Genomic DNA, 22,116 nt, shown 5'->3' with positions numbered 1-22,116 from the left:
TAACTGATAAAAATAATTTAAAACAGAGTAATCTTTTGTGTTTTAAAACATTGTTGGAAATTTAAATGGAAATACAATACTTCATATGAATGCTAGTACATTTATCCAGCTTTTCTTTTAAAGATTTGAGCAGCGCTCTTTATGTCTTACGTACTTCCATAACTGCCAGTTTACCCAATAAACTTCCCTACTTTTTGAAAGAACCTGCTGAAATAATCAAGACCCACCCCCCTCCTGCCCCCCGTTTTCAAAAACATTTCGGAAATGGAGGCTTACACATTCATTAGACTTTCACTGTATAAAAATGTACAGTGGCTTTATTGACATGTACATTCCATTATGTTTACAGCTGCAAGATATGAGGCACACTCAGTATTGCACTTCATTAAAATTTCAGGCTCAAACATAACCCAGAAGTTTAAATGAAACTGCTGTTGTAATTTAATAATTCTTATACAGGACAAACATTGATACCTTTATATACAGCGTGATACTTGTTACATTTATGCCTTCCTAACACAATTTTATTTTTTATAACAGTCTAGGAAATAAACCAGAATATTCCTCTTTCCCATCCCCACTTGTGATGCGTTACAATTGTACAAGATTACAAAAAGTCAGTATACAATAATTAATATTTTTTTTCTTTCTCCTGAAAGCCAGCATCATTCATAGTCCACAGACACACAGATCCTTTAATAGCAATTATTTATTTGTAAATGTCCAATGTTTCCTAGCCGATGACTGTAATGGCCACATGCAAACACCTCACAAGTTTTGATGTCTCGGTTCAAAAAATGTCAATATCTCACAGCAAGAATTATGTACATGGTATTTGGCATCCTTCTTGCACTGTAAATTGTTCCTTTTACCTGGGTTATGAAATGGTCCCGTCCTCATCCCAGCTGGACTTTATTTTCGGGACACTTGAGGGATGAGGACACCTGTTTTGCTCTGGTAAAAAAAAAAAAGCTAGTCTAAAAAGTGTGAGCATTTCTGCAAACCCCACAACCCAGAGCAAATTCTTCACCAGTGGGTGGGTGGACAACATGAAGTGGACATTCTGTTCCTTCAAGTTGTTTGCCTTTGGGACCTATACAATGAATTTAAGGGTGAGGGGAAAAGAAAAGAGAAGATTAATGCTTGCAGACTCGATGTAAACAAACACATACTGAACTTCCTCAAAACACATGCTAAGTGAAGGTAATATGTTTATAGTATGAACTTATAAGGCATCAAAACCGAAGGCTTAAGAAACAGCAGATGGGGAAAGGCGCTTTCACACGGTCAAATTCAAGCAAGAAGTCTAGAGGCTTAATAGGCCAAGAGAAAAAATGCCATTCCATTAGATCTGACAAAACATGATCAAAAACTGTTAGCTCCTTAAAACAGTTAAGTCGAATGTTGGATTGGTATTTGAAGGGGGTGGGGGGGGGAAATCAAACTGCCATGTAATTTAAAATAAATCAAGTTCAAAGTAAAAAAGGCAAAAAGCTTATAGGGAGAATCACAAAATAAGTTTCATCTCATTAATACTGTGGAAGAAATTAGCACAATCTAAAAGCAAAATCAATAAATATGAACAAGAGTTACACTGCAGTAGAAAATAATTCTAAAGTTATATCAGGAATTGTCTTTTTTTTTTTTACTTCTTTCATGTAAGTATCTTAAAAAGATCTTACTTTTTTTCAACAGCAAAATAACGTGTTTTATTGAGATCAAATCAATGGCACATGAAGTTAGAAACGAAGGCATTGCCAACAGTTTGCACATGACAGGTACTTAAGTACAGATATATCATTTAATAGTAGCGCGTTCATTTTTTCAATATAATCGTAACACATCATGTCACATCTGGAGTCTGAATTGGTGTAGGTAAACCAAAATGCCTTTCTGTACCGAAGAATCTAACGTTTAAAGGATCAGTGTGATGACATTGCCTGTATCATTGCCAGAAAAGTGAAAAATCAAAAGCATGCATAGAACAAACCCATTCTAATATTATTCAAGATACTGAATTTAAAATTTGTATGACTGACCCTGTGTTTTTTCCTAAAAATCACGAGCGAGTAAAGATAAGAATATCAGTTAGAACTGATTACTAATCTCAGACTTCGGTGTGGTAAATTTGCTTTATAAAAATACTACCTGCAGGACAGTGTGGGAGTTCTTCTTTAGGGATGCTTGTCATTCTTTGGAAATCATCATGGCAAGCATTGCAAAAATGCGTTGTCCCAAAACAGAAAAAAACAGCAACTGAACAGCAGTAGCGGCATTTGTATTCTAAGAAATCTGTACCGTGTTTGGGACACATCTAAACAAGAGAAAACGGACACCGGTAAATGAAGTAGCCATGCTGTAACAATCCGAACACCACACTTCTACATTCCTTAGTATATATTAATATTATACAGTATTATACAATACATATAATTACAAGTTACTGTGAATTATTGTACAGCTCAGGTACTCAGAGCTTCAGAACAAAATAAAAACATGAATACAAGTTCTTTACTTACCTGAGCCCTTGAAACATCAGAGCATGCACCACAAATAAGCTCTCTCGGGTCATAGTCATCTCCTTGTCCAGCCTCAGCGTCACAACGAGCTTCGCCACCAAAATATGCCTAAATTCCGTATAGGAATGATTGAACATTAAACCAGAGACAGCTATTATTTTAATAAATTCAATTTGTAGGGGGAAAATGATGAATAAGGGTCATTACTGTAGTCCCTACTATTCTTGTAACTCTCGGCTCCGACTCTAGATACATGTTTTTGAGGTACTAAAACAATGTCTCTCAATCTCAGGATAAACAAGACCAAAAATTGTGCAGCGTACTCTGGTCTATGCAAGTGACTGTAAGGCTTTTGAAACAGTATCTGGATGCTCTGTGAACTGCACGTAAGACAGACAGGACTGAGGCCAAAGGCAAGCTTCCTTGCTTCCTTTGTTACCATATTATTAACTAATTAGACAATGCACAACATTCTTGCTCTCAGCAATTCTTGCCTTTTTGCAGTGATTGTAAAAGGACAGGGAAAGTCGTCTCAAGGCAACTATGGGGAAGGAAAAATTCAAGAAGCCCACCTTCCCCCAAAATCTGCAGACTAAAAAGAAAAGGGAGAGTCCTATGGAACGTATGTCAGGGAATTAGGTAGTAGTTTGGGGTGAACAGGTGCTGGAGGAAGGAAAGAAGTTAGAAATTAAATAGCTGAATATTGCTCTTCAGACATACGGACACAGTATGAAAGGGAATAATGAGATGCAAGGGAAGGAAAAAGAGGGCCGTAAGAGAGACACTGAAATACTGCGTATTAAATACTGGAAAGAAAGCGTAATGAAAAACAGGGACAGGACTAAAAAAAATGGAGAAAGTAAGATGGAAAAAGAAATTATTTTTGTACGGGAGGAAAAAAAGGCAGTAGGCAAGTTGCTAAAGGATGAGGAGTGAAAATTGATTTAACTGTGGGAGGCAGGAACAAAAGTGAACTGAGTAACTGTGTAGCAATGAGCTAGAGGGTTTCATTACTGCTCTTCTCTAGCATATGGACGTTAATCCTTTCTCATTTCCAAATTGTGCACTTCCATTTAACAAAAAAATTACTGGGGTTTCCCTTGAAAATTTTATCATGAAATTGCCTTACTCCATTCATTCCTAAGGGAAAAAGGAAAAAGATGTGATCAAGATGGGTGCTAAATTCAGCTTCAGATGAAAGAAGCAATGGGAGGGGGTTCAGGGATTATCCAAAATTTCTCTAACTCATCTCTAACCAGAGATAAAGAAAGTTTGTCTCTTCTCTGCTGGCGGGGAAACCAGGGGCTGTTTGTACATGATTTTTGTCTTCTGGATAAATTTCGTATTCTCTACCTGAAGAAAACTGTACGTATATGACCCAGAGTCCATCGGGCTAGACCACACGTTTCCTCTTTCTACTCCTTTTTCATTCTTCTAACACTTTGGCCCCAAAGTCAGTTTACTGCAGTTACAATCAACTCTGACTTGGTTAAAAGTAATATTTAGGTGGAATCTTAATCTTAATCTCCATCTCAAAGAGTTAGAATGAAACCTACGTTTATACTATTTTACTGTTGACGTAAAGTATGAGGTGGAAGTGGCACAAAGGGATGGCTGGTGTTCTAACACAGTATCTATCGCCTGCACATTCTTCTGAGGCGGCTATCGCCTCAATATGCTTTTAGTTTCTGGACTGCTCTGTATATACTTTTGAGCTTTACAAGACAAGACACTATGTACATCTAATTTGCTCAACACTTTTTTAAAATTGTGATTTAACAATTTCTTTTCCCGCTTTCCTACTCCATACGCAACATATTAAATACCTGTTCCATTCTTTAAGAAATTACTTTCGAAACTATAACATACATTTAATTTGAGAAAGTACTAATCGTCATACCTTTTTGCACTTGTAGCAAACATAGTAAGCGTATCTGTTCATAGCATAGCCAGCTGGGTCGTTATAAAATCTAACACCTGGTGTTGTGATGGCCTCACTCTTGTGCAACCCTTCATACTCCAATCTCATTAGCGCTTTTCTCCTTACATCTTCATAGAGTTCTTTGATTGGATCAAGCAAATCCTTTAATACTGTATGATTGATTTTGTTCTGAAATAAAAAAACCCGATTAAAATATCTTGCATCTTTATTACAACAGCTGTGATAACTTGTATTATGGTCAAACACAAACAGCGTAACGGATGTCATAAAAACCTAAGAGCTCAGGCAACGGACATTTCAAAAAATGGCTGATATAGTATATACTTTATTTGCTGCAAAAATAGTAACCAGGAATGCTTTTTATATGGCCTTTTGTTACATGAAATCATCAGCCCTTACAACAGACTGTAGCAACCACAGAGGGATGGCAAAGGGTACATGAAATATCCACCACAGCACAGGAATAGTCTGATTTTTGTATGTCTTCTCTGATTTTGCTCCTTTTTGACTTACCGCTTAGCAATTAGGGATAATGACTGACAGTCCTCTATGCCAGCTCTTTGTCATCTAATGATCACAAGCTATTGCCATGAATTACCAAAACACAGCACAAAGGAAGAAACACAGCGTGCAGAATGGCTGACCATTCACAACATTCATATTCCTGGGGCGTCAAGCTGCTCTCCTTCCCAGCAGCTATCATACGCTTTTGCTTACAGCAATTATGATTTTGTAGAGTACAAGAGGAATTTTTAGTAATTTAAGCTGAACTAAGTACAGATATTCTTCAGCTCTGTCCTCATGCTGAAAAGCAGAGCAGCTTTAAAAGGGGTTAGTAAAATAGAGAAGCCAAGTTTCCTGCGTCAGATAACGTGCATTAAGATTACTTCTTCCCCTCCCCGCTGTCCCCAAATATCGGGGATTTACAAGCCGATGGTGCTAAGAATAAAACAGCATTAAGATAACGTCTGCATTATGCTTTCTTTTTAAGAGGACCCTTACTTCAGGGAACAGTAGGGGAAGGTAAAAAGACACATCAATGATACCCCTTCTCTAGTGACATGAGAAATTAAGGAAACAAGTGATGTAAAACTAATTTATATTGTAACAAGCAATATATTATTAAAAAAAAGGAAAACAAAGATGGTATTAGGTAACTTGTTTGACCTAGGCAGTAAACACATAGCTCATTTACCTTGCAAATAGGACAGGACATAAACCCAAAAGTTATCCTCGGCCCAAGCCATCTGTTTTCTAGTACTCGTTGACAGCATTGCAAATGGAAAACGTGGCTGCAGTCCAGCTTTAGAAAAGAACAGATGTAAGTGAACACTGAAGTTACACTGACCGCTAAACCAGAAGTAGTTATTTGCTTTTAAGTGGCGATATATATCAATTCCAAAAATTAATTTATTTCAAATCCTAGAAGACCCCTATTTTCTTCTTAACGAAGAGAAAGAATATGAAGTGGTCGTTAAAATCACAACCTTTCCACTCCCAAACCACCAGTGGATATATGAAATATATATGGAGTATATCCATTGGTTACCTCAGTTGTTTTTCAATAAAGCAGACACAGCAAACTAAATTGATACAATCTGATTTCTTGAAATAGCAGTAATGCCAGACAATAAGAGAGCTTTTTAAGTAACTTACGTATTGTTACGGTGTCTGTTTTGAAATCTTTAAGAGTATAATTTGAAGGACTTTATATTTTAACGTCTTCCACACTTAACATTACAACCAGACTATTAATCTCTTAAAAGGGGGAAACAAAAAGATAAACCTGGATAGCTGGTGCTGCTGAGAGTGCTTCAGTAAAGCAGATCATGCACATGTCATCAGCATCTTGTTTAAGAGTTGTGGCGTTCTTATCACAGCCATGCAAGCATGGCAGACAGTGCTCTTCGTTCTTAACGCCTCCACATGGATGACCACAGGGGTGTGTCTTGCTGCAGGCAATTTTAGCATAATCCTATTAAAAGTAAATAATTACTCTTTTTTTCTTCTCCACTGAATGGTTTGATATAGTGTCGCTTTTTGAAGGATTGCTGGCGCGTGCAATAAACTAAGACGAACGAATCATGATTCGTGTTGTCTACAGGTACTTGGGCAAAACTGCACATTTTGTGTACTTGAAGTAAAACTGGTATCTTCGTTTACTTACGTTACTCCTGAACAGCAATGGCATAATGAAACCATAGTTTTTAAATTTTAATATTTAATTTTAATAGAGAAATATTCTTTAATCCTCCGTGTGTATTTTGTATATTAACTGCCTCCTGCATAAACACTGCTTGCCCTGTATTAACAGCCTTTAAGATACCTGCAGATTTTGGTCTTTTAGGAAAGGTATGAAGTGACCCACTCTTAAGAACACATGAGCTAATCATTAATCAGCATGTGCTGGTTTTGGCTGGGGTAGAGTTAATTGTCTTCATAGCAGCTAGTATGGGGCTATGTTTTGGATTTGTGCTGGAAACTGTGGTGACAATACAGGGACGTTTTCGTTACTGCTGAGCAGTGCTTACACAGGGTCAAGGCCTTTTCTGCTTCTCACCCCACCCCACCAGCGAGTAGGCTGGGGGTGCACAAGAAGTTGGGAGGGGACACAGCCAGGACAGCTGACCCCAGCTGACCAAAGGGATATCCCACACCATATGACATCATGCTCAGCATATAAAGCTGGGGGAAGAAGGAGGAAAGGGGGGACGTTTGGAGTGATGGCGTTTTGTCTTCCCAAGTAACCGTTACGCGTGATGGAGCCCTGCTTTCCTGGAGATGGCTGAACACCTGCCTGCCCATGGGAAGGAGTGAATGAATTTCTTGTTTTGCTTTGCTTGTGTGTGCGGCTTTTGCTTTACCTATTAAACTGCCTTTATCTCAACCCACGAGTTTTCTCACTTTACCCTTCCGATTCTCTTCCCCCATCCCAGCGGTGGGGAGTGAGCAAGTGGCTGCCGTGGGGCTTAGTTGCCAGCTGGGGTTAAACCACAACACAGTATAAAGCACTTTTATATGGAAATGGTATTTTAACCACCTCTAATTCTTATCCCTAGTAAGTAGAAAACTTGTAAAAGTTGCCCAGAAACTAACAATGAATTGAACTGAATTAATATAACAATAATATAATATATTCAATAGGCTGCGAGAGGAAAAAAAGACGACAAATTTGCCACATGTAAACAGAAATAAATAGGGTGGGATAAGAAACTGGTTAGGATTTGGCCCTCTGCCAATTGTACCTGTACTGTAGGGCACAAAAATGCTCAGGACACATGGATACAGTTGACAAACCTGGCCAAGTCTGAAGTGTTCTATGCTCACATAATAAACAGGCTGTTAGGCAAACTACTTTTATCAAGCTTTCCAATACACTAGACTTTATGTTGACAGTGTATATTTTACTTTAACTGGAATGCTATTGTGAAAACTTGAGATGCTTTTGAAGATAATAATGAAACTACCCAGTATTTTGGTTGACTATTGGTGTTTGTAGCCTGTAATTAAACTAAACATTTACAAACTCAGAAGTATTTGAATTATAATGTAATATTCAATATTCAAACCTTTTCATATGAGACGTCTGATTTAAAATGGACCACAGGGATGAACAAGGTTTACTCAAAATAAGAAATCAATTTGATCCCATAGTCTCTTCTATTTACGTAATTAATGGTGATTGATATTTGTTAATACACACCTGGCAATCCGTATCAGAACAAACGCTTCCCACTGCTGATAATTCTGTTCCGCTCCGACATCCGCAGAAACGACATGCTTCAGAACTGCTGGTGGTCGGTTTGCCTAGGTCCGCAAGAGTAAACAAAAACGAAAACTGCTGTAATGAAACATAAGGGACTGATATTCTAACAACAGGCATCTAAACAACAATCACAGAAAACAACCAGAAAAACAGCAATTCTTACGCAGTTAAACTATGTTATTTTTATTAACAAACAATTAAAAGCATTGCCCTAAAGCAGGTGAAAACCCCAACTGGTTGGTGTTTTTTTTTTTTTTTTTTTTTTTTGACAATGCTGATTTAAAAGATAAAAATAATCAGGATAAAGAGCAAGTAAGAACGGTTGTGTTTTACCTGTCTGTTCTCTAAACTCCACCATAGCCTTCATAGTTTTAGAATCTGCTAACGCCATCAGCCAGAAAAGTTTGGTCCTACCACAGCCCTCATGGAGATCAACTTTGATAGCTTCTTCTTCTTCTTTGAATACCTGTCAGGTTAACCAAACAGATACTAAATAGCACCTCTATGTTATTTTTGTCACTGTCTCTTTGGATTTTCATCAGATATTTTATAGCTTCTGCAGTTTGTCTACTGCAAGCTATTTTTCTTTTATGCATTTCATAATTTGTACATATTGCAGAATGGATAAAGGCTTTGTGTTTTTAAAAGTAAAAAGATATAAAATTAACGCTTGAGCTAACATGACTGGGAAACAGTAGTGCAGCAATGCTAAGAAGAGAGCTGCACAACATTTTTTCTGATTTAAAAAGTGTGGAGCTTGGAGTTCGTAACTACTATTCAAACTCATCCAGTAGGCCACAGTGTATTAAAAGCACAAGATAACAGAAGTATCTTCACATAACCATGCTAGTAGTTTATCAAAGCAACATTGATAATTATGGTCTTAATAATATGTACTCTATAATAACAATTATATAAGTGTGTAATATTAATATTTTTGACTTTCACATAAATACACAGTGGATACTTTTGGCTACAATGAGGAAAATACAAAATCTTTGCAAAATCAAAAAAACTGCATGAGATCCTTAGTGAACTTTATACAGTCTCTTCTTTTTCTCCTTTCCTAAAGTTTGAAGGCAGTTCTGTTTTCATTCATTTCACCTGCAATGCAATAAAAGTTAGACTTCTCCTGGGTATGGATGTATACACTCAATTTAAACTTTAATTCTTATTAGAGTCAGGAAAAAAAAAACCTAATTGCTTCACAAAGGATTTGCATAAGCAGGTTGTAGTAACTTACAGGCTGTCCTTTCTTGGAGGGAGAGAAAATACATTAAAGAGGTACGTATGACAGAAGTTGGACGAAGAACAGGAAGCCAACAGAAAACAGGAGACAGGGAATATGACAGAATTTAAAATTTAAATTGAGGGTCTTAACATGAGAGATGTAAAGGTAAAGGTGGTGAATAAAGAGTAAAAGTTTAAACATGCTTTTAGAAGTAAATAGGAAAATCTGATAAGTAGCTATTTTGGACAGATTAAAGGAGAGATGTGAGGACTTCTATGAGATAAGAACTTACTTTTTATCAACTGTAATCTGAACAGGCTATATAGGAGAAATCAGAAAAATAAATGAGACTAGACTGTGCTGTGCCATGACAGAAGAGTAGACATATAAAATCATCTTCTTAGGATAACAAAACAGGACAATTTCAAAGGGGATTGCAAAGATTCTGGCTGAGAAATAGAAGATAACAGATCCACAGGGAACTTCCAGGCTGAGTCTACACTGCAAATGCAGAGGCACCAAGGAGGGGACCTGTAGAGTGAAACTCAGTGCCAATGATCTGATGTTTGTATCACACGTGCTCTAGACTAGCTGATCCCTTGCACTGAACGACCCTTAGCAGTGTGTCCCTGCATCTATCTTTTTTTGGTTGTTTTTAGTTTCACCTGAAAGGAATCCAGTTCATGCACGCCAAGGCTGCTCTATAACACAAATCAAAGCACGTTAAGGGGATGATCGCATCTGCTTCAAAAGCCCATTCCTGATCCTAACTAAAAAGCTAATGTAGATGCACTCTAGGAGAGGGAGAAGACGAATGACTTCCATTGAATTAACTCTGTTAATGAGGTTTATTATTTTAGCCTTTGTACAAATGTAAGCAGTCAGAGGGAAAGGGGAAAATAAAGGACCACAAAAAACACAAAAGAGAAATAATGTCAAGAAAGAGGAAATGTTCGGTATTTTCAGAAGTAAAGGCATCTTCAACATTAATTTCAACGAGAAAAAGAAATAGTCCAAGGAGAATGTAGTTTCAAGTTTAGAGATGCAGAGGATAAAATAATAACACAAAAGAACACTAATTAGCAGAGTACACAGCAATTTGTAAAAACTCGTCTAAGTTAAAGAGGAAATACGTTTCAATCCTAAAAAACAAAAACCAAAAGAAGTCAGGAAATTTTCTAGCTTATGGATATGACAACATATTTATCGGAGACAGTGAGAGCTGGAGAAATACTGAAAAATAAGAGAAGACTGACATAAGGGAACCAGTAGGCATATTTGCTGTCAAGTGGTCTTCCTGGATATTAAAAAAGGTACATACATTAAAAATGAAGGGGTTGACAAGCACTGACTCATATTATAGAAGTAGTAAAGGAGATATAATTTAACAGGAATAAAGAACCAATGTATACTTAAGAAAGTCTATGCAGGTCCTAGATTCTCCTAAAAAATGTTCCTAAACAATGTTAGAACAAGAGAGAAAAAAGCTGATATAGCGTAAGAGTTAGAATTAGCGACTGCTACATGATTTTCTAATCTTCTTCAAAAGATAAAGGACAAGAGAATTTAACTAAAAAATAACTAAAAATAATTAAATGGAAACTTATCTATCCCATCTCCAAAATAAAAGAAAACACCATTTTCAGATTTGATACTTGCTACTGCCTTTCGCTTATATATTAATTGGGGAAATGCACACAATGTATGCAGTGCATACAACATGATGTCATGTATACTCTACCTGTCTCTGATGAGTTTTTGTTCGCCGATGGAGATGAAGGAATCGGTCACAATCTGTACACAAATTCCCACAGACATTACATAAAATGATTGCGGCAGTTTCACCATCATCATGGTTATCGCACATTGGCTGGAAAAAAAAACAAAGAAAAAATATGAAATAATTCTCTCTTTATTAAGTCCCTCATTTCCTTTCAGCATCTGTTTTTATTGTCCCCCCAGTCACCCTCCCAAAATTAATAAAGGGGGATAAAGAGCTTGTTTAGACCATTAATTGTATCTTTAGAATAATCAGTATCGAAACAATTACTCCTGGACACAAAAAGCCCCGATTTACTACATCAGTTCTTCTGATATTCTTCATCTCACATTTCACATGATGTAACAAAAATGTGTTTTTGAACAATATAGTCGAGACATCATTTTCAACTAGTCTGAGAAAAGATTTATGTGGTAACAATGAGTTATGGGCATGTTAACAGAAAAGTTCAGAGATATGAGTACTCAGGTCAGTCAACAGGCACGATATTTACCCTTCATTACTTTGATATGGTATGTTTACTCTGTTCAAACATCTAATCAAAGCTGTAGGTCATCTGTAACTCAGAGAGAATACAGTCGAAGTAACAAACTTCAAAATCCATCATAAAATTAAGTTGCTTTACTGATAGAATTTTTTTTTTAATTCAACACAGTTCTGCTTTGCAGTTCAAAATATCTGTACTTTGAAATGACTGACTTCAATTATGCATATGTGTATGTCTGAGAGCAAGTTTCCATCGTACGCCCAGAACACGTGGTTTCCATGATATTGCTCGTGCAACTTCGAACAGAATCCTTTCAACAGCAGTCCTGGTAGGGACACACACAGTTCACCTCAACATTTGAATATCCTGGTATAAAATAGGATTGGGGAACTTCAGGCTGGGTTCAGCAGCTTGTACCCCTGCTTGACGATGTCTTGGCTGCTCCTCTAACATTTCCAAAGCTCTACAGAAGTCCCTTGACTTTCTTAATCACCTCAGAAACCTTTGTGTCTGCTTTCTTCTCAGCAGAGTTTTAGTCCTTGCCACTCCTGCAGCTCTGTGTCTCCTGTATTCTCCTTCTACCTACACTAAACTGCTTTGGAGGCTTCTTGGCTTTAAACATCCTCAGTTGCTAGCGCGAAGGCACAATCTTCCCTTGCCTCCCACAGGGATCCACCTAACCAAGTTATACAGAGACCAGCTTCATTATTTCGCTGTTTCCAGATTGGTATTAAAAAAAATCACAAGCTTTTTGCAATACTGAAAAATATAGACAGAAACTTGATCAATCCGTCATATTCCATATTAAATTTATAAATCCTCTGGGTAAATGGTAGCTTTACTAAATTCAGTTAGAAAGAGTTTCTTTCTCTTTGGGGTAATCACTCTCTACTGAGATGGGGAAGAGGAAGCTAAATTACAGAGAAGTTATTGAGGAACACAGAAGAATTGACTTTATTATGTGACAGAGATCCAGATAGAAAGAAAAAAGCTCTGATAGAGGGTGTCGTATTAACTGAGTCAATCTGCTCTCAAAAAATCCATCCTACTGGTGTTAGGAAGGCCTTGCTCCATCCTGAATACCAGCAGAATTGCTACCTTACTGTTTTAAGTTGGAATTTTTGTCTTCTGAGCAGTGCTTGTCTAGAACACAAATACTTCAAACACGTATGTACAATCTCCACTGGGGACAAAAGGGAGGAATAAGGTTGGGCCAAGTCTACCTTTCCCTATCGTTATTCTAAATTCTTTGACTACTGAATAAATCAAAATAAACACAAAGAGATATGATTTTAAGTCTCACCATCTGTTTCTGTTGTCCGTCCTTTCCCATCCATCTTCCTGAGGATAGTCTATCAACATGATCCTGATCAAGTACACAGAGGGATGCTAAGGCCAGCCACAGCTATTGAAAGGCAAGGTAGAATTACATGTTTTAGAAATACTAAAATAAAAAAAAAAAAAAAAAAAAAAATCCCAAATACTAAAAATATAAACTTTCGCAGATAAGAACGTCACTGTTACCTGCAAACTGTATCACTGTTAGCTGAAGCCTGCTCATACAACTCAAGTTTTTCATTTTCCAAAAGAAGTCAAGCGCACAATCAGATTTACTGAACTTTTGGGAACTACCTTGTTTCTTTCAGGTATGTCACTTTATGATCATAAATACAGTAGTTAGCACACAAGAGAGAAACAGCGAAGAAAGATCAACCAGAGTACATTATAGAGAAATATGGCAAATACAGACTTGCATATCACTCCCAAACATTGCAGGCTTTGGGGGAGAAGAAGAAATTCAAGAACACAGCCTAATTAAAAAAAAAACAAAACAACAAAACTTCAGCTCAATGAGATTGATTTTCTTATGTTCCCTCCTCGCTGCATGGGGCATTTGAGATTACCTAGAAAAAGGTTCTGAGCTAACTATTCTTCAGAGGAAGCTTTTCTCTCTTCCTCTCTGTTGACTACAGTGAAATCCTAAAGAGATGAGCTACATGAGGATAATCTGTTGGTAGGCCTGCAACCCAAACTGAAATGCACTTGACAGCTGCATTTTGCAATAGTTTTTGATCAAAGGTTTGATTTGAACAAAATGGCTTTTGTTGAAAAAACTCTATTGGACTCCCCCCCCCAAAAAAACACACCTCCATGACAGAACTAAGTTCATTCACAAGGAGAGCTAGGCTGACGTGCAGGGCTCCTTGAAGTCCTGATTAAACTAACATGGTGGCAGCAGGAGCTGGTGGTACTCTGAGACTGTGTCTTCCAAAGAGCAGAGAACATATGAGGAAGGGGATGAAAAGGACAACTGGCACAGCCTTTCAAGATGAAAAACAACATGAGTGTCAAATGCTTATAACCTTTGCAAGCCTCTTCTTTTACATGTAATTATTATGCTTGAGAGGCCAAAATCTGTACTCCCTAAGATAGCAGGAATGTCATAATTTACAAATATGCTTTTCGTGGTATTTCAGGCAACCTATTAAAGTTAAGTTAGCACCAGCTTCTATAGAAGATTCATGGAAGAAGTAAAAACAAAGAAAAACACCCCAGGTAAATAAAGGGCTCAGCAAATGATTTTTCATTTTGAGACTAAAAGACAGGTGAAAGTTAGCTTAATTGTCCTAGAGAATGTTTATTACTGAGTGTTTTCATAATAGCCTTCAGATGTGGCAGCTGATGACCTAGAAGTCAAACCACTTAGTGTAGAGAGGTGGAAAAAGACAGCTGATACATATTGTGCAATTTTCCACACAGATGATCTCATAAATTTAGTAAAAGGCAAGTATCACAAACTTAAAGCAGAATTACCTCAAGAATAAAACCCCAAATGTATAACACTTATTCTTCATTACTTGGGAGGTACCCAAGATACATATTTAATCAAAATTCAGTTTTTATTGGTGTATTTCTGCCACAAAGAAGAAAACTCAATCTGCTGTGACACAGAGAAAGCAAAAATTTTATTAGGACAAACTGATTGCCTTAGTTAGGATACCTGTCCATTATGCACACAGCTAGATTTGGAGAATATAAACTGTATGCTGCATGCATTGTTTCCTGAAACAACCTGCATAAAGAAGTTTATTCTAAAATATAGGAAGGCTCTTGGATGGGCTCCTACTGCATGTCTACATGCAGTAGACTAATGGTAAGTTTAGTAAAGTTCTTACTCTGGTTGTTGCAATGCACCTCACTGGTGATCTGTATTCTTCTTCCATTTTGGTCAGAGCTATGATGGTTTCAGCAATAGCATTCTTTGTCACACGGGACCAAGCTTCCGACAGATGACCCTGTTAAACAGGAAACTCAATTTATTACAATTTTATTAATATTAAGAACAACTAAAACTCTAATTAGAGCTGCTACAAGCAACGTCAGGTTAGGATCTCAAGTTAGAATACAAAAAGAGGAAGTCAGGGACGACTGACAAATCAGGCGTTTTCAAATCAGACAGATCTGGTAAAAATTAGCCCTCAAATAATCACATGACTGACTGAGGTAGTATCTGAGCAACTATTGGAATAACTAACTTGGAATAGGTAGAGGGGATACGATTTGAAGAATGAAAGGGCATATTCCTAAAGCCCCCCTGGAGAAAGGAAGATGCAGAGCTGGAGCACAAATAAGTGACTGTGAATAACACACAGATTACAGTGGGTCCCTAGAGAAATCAGCTTCACTCGCCTAGCTCAGCCTTCCTGACTACTCTCCACAGCTTCTATATTTGAAAGAAATACAGAGGAGTACGCAGGAGGTATCAGAACTATAGCATACTTTCCAAACCAACCTTAAAGATTCTGACCCTACGGCACTGATTCATACCCTAAAGTTCCCAATTCAGAGACTGCTGAATCCTTAAATGCTTAATGTAATCTCTAAATTTCTAAACCTCATGCTGAAGGTGACAGAAATAATTGAGACTCACTGGACTCTAAAAAGGAAGCTACAGTGACTGACTCAGATGTAGACACCTACGTATTGCAAATGTTGAAAAAGTGAAAGGAATCCCATTTGTAACTCTTAGGAAGTGGCTAATGAGACTGATGCCACCCTACTGCTAATTAGCAGCTCTAAAAAGCCTCAAAGAAGTGTTTTTAAACTAGGACCCCTCTATTTCTCCACCTTCTTTTGGGTAACAGGGCCAAACCCCTGAACATGTTTTGAGCATGCCTAAACCACAGAGGTCCCTTCCAAAACATAATCAAGAAATGTTACTCTTGAATGGCCTCAGTCAAGTCTCCCTCATCTAGAATGAAAGGGAATAAAGTTCAGATCTCTACTTCGTACAAGCAGAGAAGGGGGTCCTTATTGTCTGGCTGCTGAATACCTTAGCATAAACTCAGTCACCGTCATTCCTTTAGGAGCTGCTACACTTTAAGTAATTCAGAATCTACTGAAAGAGGGATTTATATCTACATCTGAGAGGACTACACTTTATCTGACTTGATCCCTTTCTTTTTTGTAATAAATAGTTACATATTCATTCCAAGTAGAATGGCTTAAACAAGAGAATTCAAGACCCACACCAGTACACCCAACAGCCAGCACTATTGGAAAACTATCAGGTATGTGGGAGATGAAGCCTAGCATACTCTGGATATGCATGGAAGTTGCCATATCTGACTCCAGAGCTTTAAGAACTTTCTTACTAACTTCTGCAATGGTTTTGGAGAACCAGATATTAGCAAATGCAACAGTTTCATGGGTGAAGGTCTCGAATGGCTAGAAGAGCTGCTTAGACAAAAATACAAGCATCTGATTCTAGTCAGCCAGCCATTTTCTATTTCTACTAATCTCTCTCTCTTATTCCTGGCAAAGGTCTGTGCTCAGCTTAGCTTTGATCAGCTGCTCATTAAGGGACAGACTCTCCCATCAACATGGGAGCCAGAATCCCATAAAACAAGGACCACAGAGTTTGCTTCAAAAGACTTGCCCAGTACTATTTAAAAATGCTGCGGAAGAGAACCCGCTATTTCCCTGACGTTTTCCCACTTACCCAAAGCATACCTACCAACAATGGTTACAAACAATACTGGCAACAACCCTTAAAAAAAAAAAATCTTGAACAAATTAATCCCCCCCATTCATTCCCAATGTATGTCGCATCTTATACACTGAAAGAAGTGGGGTGCCTGAGAAAAACATATGGGCATATACATAAAGCGGACACCATGTTAATCTTGGCATTTACTATCTTCTGAGTACTTGTCTTTACAACTGCTATTTTTTTTGGTCCTAGTTTTTATATGCAATTTGCTAAAGTGTTGATAAAGTCAGCAGAAACAAAAATCCATCCTGTGGAATCACAGTGGTAGCTACAACAGACCTTTCCCCTCTAGCCACTGGAACAACTGAATCAAAGACTAAGTGATCATTTTACGCATGGAGCAGCACTGCTGAGGGATGAGAGACACTTTAATTTTAACTCTTAACTGAAGACGAATTGTGAGATTCTGAAATCTTGTGGTCAGAATCAACAGTAGCAATTGCAGAGAATTCCCATCCAGCTTCAGTAACTTTGAGAAGGGATCTCCTTAATCTAAGCAGAGTGAATGGTTTAGAAAATAGGACTCCAAAGCTGAACATACTGAAACAGCTTTCAAAGGGTAATCACAGAGGAAAATCTGGGTCATTTAGAGCATCTCACTGAAATACGTACAGAGTAAAGGAAAACAAAACCAACCTCCCAACTAAACTCCTTTCCCCTAAACATATACAAACCCCATTTTTTTTTGCCAGTATTTTTTCTGGGAAATAGCTGAATCACTTTTCATCAAATTCTTCTGCCAAAAAGCTTGCCTGAAGCAGATACAACTATGGAAAATTTCAGCCCAGATGGTTAAAGTAATAAACAGCTATAACTGTCGATTTCAGTAAGACTGAAAGAAGTCAATCTTAACATGCAGTCTTAACCAGAAACTCCACATACAAAATCTACATACAGTTACATGAAAACAACACTATTCTCTTATTCCACAGACACTTTTTACTTTTCAGTTGGAGTTCTGAGTACTCAAGACTTAAAAAATTAGTCTTCTAAGTTAATAATGTAGAAAATGACACACAATTATTGTTTACTTCTTCAATTTCTGGTACAAGTGAGTTATTTAAAAACTTATTTCAAAACCGGATTTCTGCTTAGCAGAATCAGAACTCAGTTCCTACTGCTCCTAGGCCTAGACTCTACCCAGAAGACTATATCTTTTTCTTCTTGAGACCAACTCACATTTAACAGCTCAACCCAATACTAACTGTAATAGAAAGCAACGAAAAAATGTACTCTTCATTATCAGAAATATTTGAATATCCTCCACACATTTAAAGGATAGAAACTTACTGCTGCCATGTCTTTAATGAGTTTAATAATGATCTCTGAAATCTGTGTAGGTGTTGAACCCTTCATCCACCAATGGCTTTCACCTCGCCGAATATAGCTGCAAAGGACATATGGTAATAAATGAAATAAGTTCAAGTAATTAGTTGCTATTTGTCAAAATCCACCACAAAGAAATAGTGCACGTATTCAGCATATGGTAGGTTGGGGGGTTGTTTGTTTTGTGGTTTTTTTTTTTTTTTTTTTTAAATCAAACTCACTAATAACATGACTTATACTGTCAAAGTGTTACACAATTTTTTCCATTTATAAAACAAAGATTATAAAAGACAACATAACTGACTTCAAAGAATGTAATTATTTTGTGCCTTTAGCTTGAGAACATATACATATTTTTAAACAAACCTGGAATTGAAGATCATTGGAAGAGTGACTGTAGTAACTCCTTTGCCTGCAGTAGTGCCAGCCGTCCCCGTTATAGTAGTTCCTTTGGCTTTTAGCTGTACAGTGAGAGCTTTGGCAATGCATCCCAAAAACATGTCTAAGATACCTAGTTTATTCCAATCTCCTTTTTCTGTTGAGTGAATGATATCACTTATATCTGCTGGTGGAAGAGACTTCACTCCTATAATACTAGCCAGGCGACTAGGGGTTACCTCAGGCAAAACACGTCTTAGTAATGATGTTACCTGGAAAAAAAAATCAGAACACCACAATTCTTACCAAGACAGCTGGAGTTTTCAAGCAAAATCAAATAAAGTCTTTTTTCTTCCTCACAAGTTATTTCAGTAAGAAGGATTAAATCTACTTTACTTTCTGTACTTAAATCACACCTGTAAGAAATTCTGTAAGGTTTCTATCTTGCTTTGAAGTGTTTATTAACTCAGTGAGACAAGGCTGAAGGGTCCAGAACCAATCTCACTCAAACAATACTTAGTCTTCATATAATTATAAAAATATGCTTGGTACTGGACTTACAGTAACAGTGATACAGATGTTTGTACAACTCTGATTTGCTTGCACATTACAGACACGTTACCCACTTTGCATATAATCTTTAGATATAATCTTTAGATGTCAGAAACTCTGTGGTAGAACAGTTAGAGACACTTTAGACTGCTGAAAACAAAGTACTTGCCTCGAGGTACTGAAAATCATGATTCTCTTCCATGATACTCTTTCCCACCTCCTTTAGTTTTCCTTGTGATATTCTAACTGGAATTTTTTGAAATGGAAATCTGTGCCAATTGCTCTGGATCTAACAGAAGCTGTCTTGAAGTGATATGCTTCAACCTTACCAGCTGGTGGAATGGGGTTGAAATTGGCTACATCGCGCAAAGTTTGGTCCAAATCGGGATGTATGAAAGCTTAAGGAGTTAACATTTCATATCTAATTTCTCAAGCCTTCAATGTTCTCTTGAAAAACTGTTTACATTTTAAGAAAAAGACAGTATTTTGCGTATCTGCAATATATCAGAATTACTAAGCCTCCAGGTAAGTTGAGATGTGACATTGTAACAGTTCAGAAAATTGGAAAAAGAAAAGTAGAGAGTATGAGACATAAAAACTTCTGAAACAGGAACTAAAAATCTACCTAAAGAAGGCATACCAGCTAACAACAAGAAGCTAGTGCATTAACTGTACTAAAGCAATTATTTTATATGTCTCTATATTTATGTTATATTATGTGCATATAAATACACATATACTCAGACAGACAACATTTAAGTTCAGAAAGTAACAGATATTAAAGCTCTACCTGAGGATACCAAGAGTAGAAAGGAATGGTCTAGTTCCACACTACTACGCTCATAGCCTGAGTGTAAGACAAAGATGCTAAAGACTCATGCCAGATCAATAACAGACACTGCTAATTAAAAACCTCTGATCTTACCTATAGAGGCTATATGGGCATTATATATGCATAATATGAAATACCCAAACAACACTGGCTTTTTAGGTCCTGTCCATTTGACAGACATTTCAACCATGCTCTACTCTTTCAAGGTCTAATTGCAACCGGTGAAGCCTCTGCTTCATCTGTTATGATGTTTTAGCAAGACAGTCATTAGTTATCCCATAATTCTAGCTGTCACTGTGCCTTGAGGTCAAACACGATATTAAAAGGGCAAGAATTAACGATGGCCTCCTCAAATCATGCAAATATTTACCAACATTTGGAGCATATGCAGCACATACAAAGGGGGCTGTGTAGCTCTCTCAGACCCTTTCCCCCACAATGAAGTGGCACGAGATCTTACTAAAAAATAAGCAGTCACCTCACTAGCTTCCTTCCACACCTGAAAACTTAACTGCTTTTTATACAGAATTCTTATTTGCAATAAATAAATAAACCAGCTTTTAAACTTCATACATTTGAGAAATGGGAAATTAACAGCTCTGATATTTAAAAGGAGCATCTCTGGTTCTTGCAATTATATGTAATAATTCTGGATGATGCTGTCCTTTATCAATAAAGTAGACAAATGCAATACATGAACTTTAAGAAGTCTCTTTTTTGGAACGTAATACATAACACTAGTCTAAATTTAAGTATTGCCAGTCACAAGGCAGTGCCAACTTCAGAATCTGAACTTTCATATTAAAAAAAGAGAATTCTTAGTCATTGCAACAGAAAGCAAATACCTTACAAACTGAACATATATAACAGGACATGGATGAATCTGTGGAAAACATGGACAACTGCATTACTGTGAAGTAAGATTCAGTGAATACTGTGAAGTTCAGATTCACTAAAGAATCCTTCACAATGTAACTCCAAAACAATGGCCGTGTGCTTACGTAAAAGACCCCTATTAGGACACACAAAATGAGTAATTGCTCTTGTGCATCCTACTTCTTTTCAGCAACAACCCCTGCCAAGGAAACCGTATGTCCCTTTGATGTATGGTTTGAGAAAACAATTTATCCTGCCCTATCCAAAATCCTTCAGAACAAGGACAAGAAAGGTGAACAGTGATATTACTCAAAGGCTTTCAGAATAGTTTGCTGATTTAGGTTCATGACGACATAAATATTAATTAAGCAATTTTGGGTTCCTACACCTCAGTTCTACCTCTTGAGACAAAGCATTAAAAACTTACTCAAAAGTGAGTTTATTTTAGTTTCATAACTGTAGCCTTCATTGCCTTCAACACTGATTGTACTTCCTGCAAACAGTTTTATGCAGTCAAATTGTGGTGGTGCTGGGGTATGTGGTGCTGGGGTATATATGTATTTATACATTAAACCCACAAACTTTATAATTTTAACCCCATTCAAAAACTGGGGGAAAAAAAAAACCCAACACAACTGACACTTAAATTCCAAAAAGAGATTCTGTAATTTGTTTTTAAATGTTCATAAATTTCTATTTGCCCTCTCCCCATGATTGCAATAATGAAATGAGTTGCTTTATTTACAATTATTCCCTACGAGGAATATAGGGATGATCCGAGTACGATTGGGAAAACATTTTTGAAGTGAAAACACAAAATTACATTTCACAAAAAAATAAGCTCAAATACATTTTATACTATCATGCACACAATTATAGGATTCGAAAGACTTTTTTCTAGGAATACCAAGATAGACAAGGAACAGTTAGCACTCACCTGTCTCTGCACCCTGGGAGAAGCAGTATGCAGTAATGAGAAGAGATCCTGGAGCAGAGTCAGCTGCTGAGCCAGATACTGCCGGCCTACATTGGAACCGCTCAGTGCCAGAACCATTGACAGCAGCTCAAAGCAATAAGCGTCAGAAGAAGCATCTTCATCGTTAGGCTGCGAGTTGGCATTCTCTTTGCTAGAGATGGCATGCTCCCATTCTTCACGCACACGGGTTGCTTCCATTCGTATAGCCTGGACTATATGAGCACATACCTATCCAAATACATGGTAACTCTTAAAACTTTTAGAAAGTGAAAGAGATTGTGTTTTATGTACCTTCACAACTATGACTATAATAGAAAGCCTGTGAAATTTGGCCTGTGCTTAAACTACTTCTCAAAATAAATTCAAATGAACAATAAAATTTAGATTTAAATTTAGAG

At 37.2% G+C, this 22,116-nt stretch overlaps 1 protein-coding gene across 12 annotated transcripts in view; it reads right to left on the bottom strand.

The window, feature by feature from the left end:
* Positions 1-283: 283 nt before the first annotated feature.
* Positions 284-22,116, bottom strand: part of MYCBP2 (MYC binding protein 2) — a 216,002-nt gene continuing 194,169 nt past the window's right edge. For all 12 annotated transcript variants that reach the window (XM_076362465.1, XM_076362483.1, XM_076362491.1 and 9 more), the window contains 14 exons: positions 21,680-21,946; positions 18,471-18,754; positions 18,069-18,165; positions 14,902-15,021; positions 13,029-13,130; positions 11,200-11,328; positions 8,561-8,693; positions 8,165-8,268; positions 6,248-6,436; positions 5,657-5,764; positions 4,420-4,629; positions 2,520-2,627; positions 2,149-2,314; positions 284-1,093 (listed from right to left, as the gene is read on the bottom strand). In XM_076362465.1, the coding sequence (XP_076218580.1) occupies positions 978-1,093; positions 2,149-2,314; positions 2,520-2,627; positions 4,420-4,629; positions 5,657-5,764; positions 6,248-6,436; positions 8,165-8,268; positions 8,561-8,693; positions 11,200-11,328; positions 13,029-13,130; positions 14,902-15,021; positions 18,069-18,165; positions 18,471-18,754; positions 21,680-21,946 (2,133 nt within the window). In that variant the 3' untranslated portion in view covers positions 284-977. The remainder of the gene's footprint in view (positions 1,094-2,148; positions 2,315-2,519; positions 2,628-4,419; positions 4,630-5,656; positions 5,765-6,247; positions 6,437-8,164; positions 8,269-8,560; positions 8,694-11,199; positions 11,329-13,028; positions 13,131-14,901; positions 15,022-18,068; positions 18,166-18,470; positions 18,755-21,679; positions 21,947-22,116) is intronic.

The sequence above is a fragment of the Aptenodytes patagonicus genome, chromosome 1 (genome assembly GCF_965638725.1).
Source record: "Aptenodytes patagonicus chromosome 1, bAptPat1.pri.cur, whole genome shotgun sequence".
Classification (NCBI taxonomy): Eukaryota; Metazoa; Chordata; class Aves; order Sphenisciformes; family Spheniscidae; genus Aptenodytes; species Aptenodytes patagonicus.
The sequence above is the reverse complement of the archived record's forward strand: the minus strand, read 5'-3'. Positions and strand labels throughout refer to the sequence as shown.